General features: G+C 39.0%; 1 protein-coding gene across 2 annotated transcripts in view; it reads right to left on the minus strand.

Annotated features, from left to right (window-relative positions):
• lrch4 (leucine-rich repeats and calponin homology (CH) domain containing 4) overlaps nucleotides 1-6,573 on the minus strand; it is a 50,380-nt gene extending 43,807 nt beyond the window's left edge. The window contains exon 1 of one of the 2 annotated variants that reach the window (XM_051114377.1): nucleotides 6,183-6,572. In XM_051114377.1, the coding sequence (XP_050970334.1) occupies nucleotides 6,183-6,354 (172 nt within the window). In that variant the 5' untranslated portion in view covers nucleotides 6,355-6,572. Of the gene's footprint in view, nucleotides 1-6,182 lie in introns of both variants that reach the window. The other variant, XM_051114376.1, reaches the window with a different exon arrangement.
• Nucleotides 6,574-7,552: the final 979 nt, after the last annotated feature.

Raw genomic sequence — 7,552 nt, forward strand, 5'->3', positions numbered from 1 at the left:
GCAAGGGGAAACAGAACAACACTGTGCAACAGGGTGCGTGTTGACGATCACACAGCTGGTAGTGCAGTCACACTCCAATTCTCACTCATGGACAGTTATCTGCATTTTTCACATATATGCATTCCAGACCTAAACATGTTAAATGACCACGCACATACACACACTCCAACAGCTGGCACTTAAAGGAAGCACACAGCTGGCGAACACTCAAAACATAATGACACAAACCAGACAGCCAACACACACACAAACCTGAACTTTTGCCTAGCAGAGCTGAATTCATAATAAATCCTCTCTATCTCTGAATCTGAGGCTCATTTGCATAGGCAAAGTATGATCTCATGTTTAATATTCATTAGTAGTGTGCAAGGTCGACCACATCCTAACACAACAGGAAATGCTTTTATGAAAAAAGGATCTGAATGACCCATAAAAAACCAGGGATCATCTCAAAACTGAGTGAACTACCTACCTAGACAGCATTTTTAAACATTATATAACCAAAAAGATACTGCACACTAGGTTTTGAGATTTTTTGCTAACAAATGTGAGATTTTGTTGTATGTACGTACTCATTTGTTGCATAACCCACATGAATAAGTCACATGCATCAACTTTGTCATGAAATGGTCATTGTGTCACTGTGTACGCATATGAGATCTGGTGTTTGCCTGACTGGGAAAGGCAGTCAGTGTCATTTTTCCTTCCTTGTTGTCAGTTTATGACACGAACGTGTGGGTGTGGACTGAATCCTTCAAACTCTTTTAGTCCCAAAAAGAACCTCTGTGATGAATGATAACATTAAAAAGTACATAATAGCATGACAGCATTTTAAGTACATAAAAAAACAGGAAGAAAAAATGCCACCAAACCCTTAATCTGGAAACATTACGCATTTAAACCACCTATTCACCACCTAACTGACGCGGAAAGCACCCATACTGCCCCTCAAAAACTATTTAAAACATTATTTGTATCTTGGACAATAACACTGCAAAACCACTGTTCTATAAAAGATACTGCGTACTGTATATTGTACATCAGTTTGCAAGACTAAGATAAAAAAAAATGTGTTTGTCTAAAACGCTGTGGGAGAAATCATGCATTTCTGTCTAAATTTGTTCAGTCAAATCAAGTCACAGTTTCCACAGATCAGTTGCTCCCATTCTGTCATCATCTACCCACCCTCACATCTCTCTAAACCCGTATGACCCAAGAAACACAACAGGAGACGAAAAATAAAATAAAATTAAATTAAATTAAATTAAATAATAAAATAAAAAATAGGTCAGTGTTTACTGCATCCAGGTCTAAACAAAAGTGTACATCTGGACTAGTAGGTTTTAAATGATCTTAAACAGCTTGATTTATATGGATTATTTTACAATGTCTTTTTGAAGCATAAAAGTTTCCGTATAATGGACTTCCAACTGAGGGACAAATATTTTTATCAAAGGTTCTTTCAGGTTTGTAACAATAAGGGTGAGTCAGAATTTTTATTTCCTCAGTATTTTCCCTAGAACTCTCTCTTTAAATTCCCCCCATAGCAAGAACAATAACTATACTGATAACTATATTTTTAGTGTAGACGCCAGATAACAACATTCTGCTGCACACAAGCTGCTGCTTTAAATGCTCAAGCTTTTTAAAGTGGATTCTGACTGGCTGTCAATATTTTTATTGATATTCAGCCAAAACAAAACAAAACAAAAACATTATTAAAGCAAATCCAATGATACTGTTCTTTTGTATTGTTATTGCTATAGATGGTGTGGACTTCTATATTCTCAATGATTTAGAGTCATTATTAAAACTCTGTACTATTTCTGTCACTACTTCGCAATTTGAAAGACTGTTTACTTCTTTGGTCATGTTGTCTTGTTGTTATTGGTATATGAGGCCTGAATCATAAGCATCTACCTATAAAACACAAAAACAATATTATTTTTTTCAAATGTCTAGATGTTTCTAATGAATGCTGACTGCTTTAAAGGGTTTGTTCATTTGTTTGTTATCATTACTGAACAAACAGGCAACCGAATCACAGGCAAAACTGCAGCACAGATAGTCAAATGCAGCTCTGAATGTATGCCAAAAAACTAGACCGTTATTAGTCCAATACCCAGACAGTCCAGACTTTCACTGAAACAGACACAGCCATGCCTACAGGCTAATGTCGGACAGGAAACATTACTGATGGGGGATAACAGATCAATGAAAATAAGCCATGAGGAGAGAGACTTGCAGAATATAATCTAGGCCATCTCCAGAGAACCCTTTGAAAAACATCCAACCGACACCAAATTTAAGACCATCTTTGATGACCTGGATAAGTGGGACCAAGAAAGGAAAGAGATAAAAACCAAAAGAACAAAAATGGGGAGAGCAAAGGGGAAGAGAGAAAGCCTGCCTCAGACAATGGAGGAGGGGTCTTGTCGAATGGGACTCCAGTTGGGGGGGAAAGAGGAGGGTCCCTATTTCGGGAATATCACGACAATGGGAGCAGCCCACAAGCCCGTTTTATCAAAAAAAAAAAAAAAAGGTCTCTCTCCCTCCCCTCTTTCCTTCAGCTGCTGTGAGGCTTAGTTGTGGTATGGAGTGTGCGACTGTGCGTCCCTCTGAATGAAACACTGTGTTACGGGCTACATGACGTTCATGCCCCAGGCATGGTCACAAGTATGTGGGAGCTAGATGGAAACAAATATTTTCATCTAAAGCGCACACTAAAACACATTCACTGTGATTTTTTATTTGGAGGATCCTGTGAGCTGCTGCTGTGGTGGTCCTTTTGTTTTCATGCACTCTTATCTTAAGCTTTCTCTACATACATCTTTCAGCACGTCTTTCAAATAACAGGATTTATTTCACTCTCGGACGCTGAAAGCAAATGCAGTTTGGGAAGTCATCGCACCCTAAAATGCTGAGGCCCAGTCTAGCTTGTGTTATTGTTGTAGGGTGAAGTCAAAAGCAGCTATATTATTACTGTGGTTATGGGTGGATTGATGAGCCTGAGCTTTGTTCTCCATCACCAAACTGGACCTCCAGGAAGACTGAACCCTTGACCTTCCTGAGGGGAACTTAGTCCATATTGCAAAGCAAGCTCCAGGAGAGAACAGGACTATGAGTGTGGACTGAAGAGAGTGAAAAAACAAACCAAGACACATCAGTCTTAGCAAAAGAGACACTATCATCTTCCACCTACCTTCAAGCAAATTTAAAATACACACTGCAACTGCAACCAGCAATATGTGAGCAACACCTTGTAATCATTCTCCACCTGACGGTAGGTGTGTCTAGGCAACATGATTATTATGGAATGATTTTTTTACACTGGATCTATGCTTGGATTTCTAACATTATAAATGGCAGTTTCAGGCCTAGCTCTCTTATATTGATCCGCACCCTTGAAGGAATCCCAAATTGGCTCTTGGATTTTGGAGAGTCAGATGTACAGTACGGTTGTCAAGGCAACATGGTTATCCATGCAGAAAATTGATGTGAAAATCCTCCACAGACAAACAAAAGATTAGACTTACAGTTGAGGTCAAAAGTTTGCATCCCCCTTTCTGAATCATTAAAATAAAAAAAAAAATAAAAATTAATTAAAAATGAACTGGTTCAAAAGTTTACATCCCCTTGATTCTTAAAATTGTGTTGCTACCTGAATGATCCACAGCTGTGTTTTTTGTTATGTGATAGTTGTTCATGAGTCCCTTGTTTGTCCTGAACAGTTAAACTACCTGCTGTTCTTCAGAAAAATCTTTCAGGTCCCACAAATTCTTTGGTTTTCCAGCTTTTTTGTCTATTTGAACCCTTTCCAACAATGACTGTATGATCTTGAGATCCATCTTTTCACACTGTGGAAAACTGAGGGACTCACGTGCAACTATTACAGAAGGTTCAAACACTCACTGATGCACTAGAAGGAATAACCATGCATTAAGAGCCGGGGGTGAAAACTTTTGAACAGAATGGAAATGTGTACACTTTTCTTATTTTGCCTAAATATCATATTTTTTTCATTTAGTGCTGCCCTTCAGAGGCAGAAGATAGTTCCATGTTTCCCAGAAGAAAAAATAAGTTAAATTTACCCTGATCTTCAAATTCAAAAAGTTTTCACCCCCCGACTCTTAATGTATTGTGTTTCCTTCTAGAGCATCAGTGGGCGTTTGATGATGATTCTGAAAGAGAGGTTGCAAACTTTTGACCTACTGATGTCACCAAATATTTAAGATTATGAAGGGGAAAAAAAGAGAATTAATGTATTGCCTGACTTCTAATATGAACGCATTTCTCTCAGTTGCTCTTTTGCACATCATTTGATCTGAATAAAGTTTATTTATATATTTATATATTTATATATATATATATATATATACAGGGGTTGGACAGTGAAACTGAAACACCTGGGTTTAGACCACAATTAGTATGCCGTTTGGCCTCCTTTTGCAGCCAATACAGCATTATTTCATCTTGGGAATGACAAATACAAGTCCTGCACAGTAGCCAGAAGGATTTTGAGCCATTCTTTTCGCAGAACAGTGGCCAGGTCACTATGTGATGTTGGTGTATGAAAACATTTCCTGACTCGCTCCTCCAAAACACCCCAAAGTGGCTCAATAATATTCAGATCTGGTGACTGTGCAGGCCATGGGAGATGTTTAACTTTACTTTCATGTTCATCAAATCACTCTTGTCACCAGTCTTGCTGTGTGTATTGGTGCATTATCATCCTAATACACGGCACCACCTTCAGGGTACAATGTTTGAGCTATTGGGTGCACAAAGTCAACCTTCACACTCTGTTCTTATTGGTGGAATGTGCGATCAGTAAAGACTGGCCACCAGGCTGCATAAATATAGCCATGAAACCTCCAACACTATATTGGCCAGTGTTTCAGTTTCATTGTCCAACCCCTGTATATATAAAATGTACATGTAATCAGAATATTCTACTGGAGATGCTCATTCTTGCTGTTTATTACGCCGAATTTAATTTAATGAACTCTAAACAATTCTCATTCATGTCTTCAACAATGGCATACCAGAGCACAATGAATTAGAAAACGTAGGCCTCTTCCTCACTCCAAAAATGTGTTTTGTTCAGTAGCTGAACTGTCTTTTTCTATCATCACACAGAATGGCCATGGTTTGGACATGAGCAGATAAAAAGTGATGTTCAGTTACAGTGAATACTCTCAATTACACAAAAATCTAAATAATACAGCCATTTGCCAGCTAGAATCTTGAATATTGGCTTAACTGGGTTTAACAATTTTAATAATGCATTTAAATGACGATTACATAAAAAGTATGTGAATATTCTTCTGCACGGAAATTCAAGTGGTTTTAGCGCTGTTGTAAATGCATCTGGGTGACTATTACAGCATAGTCTATTTCTAAACTTCTTAATAACTCCAGCTGTATGTCAGAGAGAGGTAGAAAAAGAGGTACAAGAACTGAAATTACTGTAAATGGCATGAAATGCCACATGCAGATATTATCGGCGCTTAGCCCAAACTACATGCTAAATGCACTGCAAGATCTCTATTAGACTTCAGACCATGTGCGTGTGGGGGTTTCTGTGGCTCAAAGACAAACTGCTTTATACCCACTTTGTATGAGAGGAGCAGATGGTCATATTAGTGCTGCTGGCAAGATGGATCTGAACAAGCTCCCTACCAATGAGAGTGCACTCAAATGAGCTGACTACAACAATAACAGTCTATATCACCAGTTTTGCTGGGTTTTCACTGCACTCAGATCACATGTGAAGTGTTACAGTGGGTCTGTGTGGTAAGATGGCTCAGCCCGAGTGCAGTTTCCACCTCAACAACAGGAAGAGAAGCACAGCGCAGATGTCTTCAATTTCTAAAGCAAACACACCAGCCTCAAACTCAACAACCTGACTTTAAAAAGACAATAAGCTGATGTTTGGGCAGTGATGGAGTTCTTTAGAAACGAAAGCGAGGACTAAAATGAACTTATCAGATGATCTGCTTCCTACAAAGATCATGAAAGTAAAAGATCCGCTTTTTCTGGGTCGGGCGTGATGATGGTGGTGCTCGTGCACCCCTGCAGAAGGGGCGCAGGTGAAGAAGACACTCAAACAAAGGACATTAAATGTCCTGATACATTTCCTCCCCCTCTCTCATCCCGTGACCGCTTTATTTGCGTCTTACCTGCGTGTGTAATGTCGGACAGGTCATAGTTCTTGGCGGTGCGGGGGAACTCTTTTAGTTTACGGTTGGAGAGGATGAGCGCTCCGCTGGACGCAGCCTCTTCCAGCGCCTTCTCCACGCTCCTGCTGGCCGCTACGGTCGCCGGCAGCTGGGCTCCATCCCCAGCAGCCATCAAACACTAAATATGACCCAAATCTTACTCTTTACAACGACAATCAGCCCTCCTAAAGCTCCATCTCATCCCAGGCTGTTGCAGTAACGTTACACCCCCGAAAAGTAAGTTTTTGTACTCCAAAAGTGATGTAAAATCCAGTGATTGAGCAAAGTTGCGCGGTGAGTTGACAGTCCTTGTGCTGCAGGGTGCCTAGAACAGAAGGGGCGGAGCTTACGGATTGAGCAAGTCTTGATTGACAGAGCGGACACACCCAATTCGTACGAGCTCGGGAAATGAACACAAAAGCGCTGCTTTCATCTGAAGGGGGAAATGATAAAGTTTTTTGGACGCTCGGAGATTTTGTAATACAAACTGTAGAAGCTTTACTGCTGAAACCGAACAAGTTTTTTGCATTGTTTGCATAACGATAGCAAGGCTGACAAGATTTAACAGTAAGCGGAAGCTTCTAATGGATATCACAAAGCATTTCCCTGTTTCCAGGTCCATTAAAATGACGTGCACTTAGAGAGAGGAAATGAATGACATAAATATTGCATATACATAATACCATTAGTTCGCTCTTACTTTGCCTTATGGGTGTGACACCAAGCACACTTTATCTAATGTCTTTGGCGTCTAGTCTATTAAGCAAATCATAAAATATTTGCTCATAATCTACTTCCAAAATGTATAAATGTAAAAAAAAAAAAAAAAATAATATATATATATATATATATATGTGTGTGTGTGTGTGTGTACTTGTTTTTGCTACATTGTGGGGACCAAATGTCCCCACAAGGATAGTAAAACCTGAAATTTTTGACATTGTGGGGACTGGCCTGCGGTCCCCACAATGTTAAAAAATTATTAAAAATAGTAAATGATGTTTATCTTAAAGTGTAACTACGCAAACATGTTTTCTGTGAGGGCTAGGTTTAGGGTTAGGGTTGGGTTAGGGGACAGACAATATTGTTTGGTCAGTATAAAATCTATAGAAGTCTATGGAAAGTCTCCACAATTCACAAAAACAAACATGTGTGTGTGTTTGTTTAAATAATTCATATTAAAATCCATTTTTCAAATGGATGAACCCATATTGGTCCGTATATGACGCAAAGTTGCGTTGAAACAACCCTGCATAAACTTGAAAGTCATTAAAATCTACACATAAAGTCATTTGAAATTTAGTGAAAATAAACCTTATTATAATAAAAAT

The sequence above is a fragment of the Labeo rohita genome, chromosome 7 (assembly GCF_022985175.1).
Source record: "Labeo rohita strain BAU-BD-2019 chromosome 7, IGBB_LRoh.1.0, whole genome shotgun sequence".
Lineage (NCBI taxonomy): Eukaryota > Metazoa > Chordata > Actinopteri > Cypriniformes > Cyprinidae > Labeo > Labeo rohita.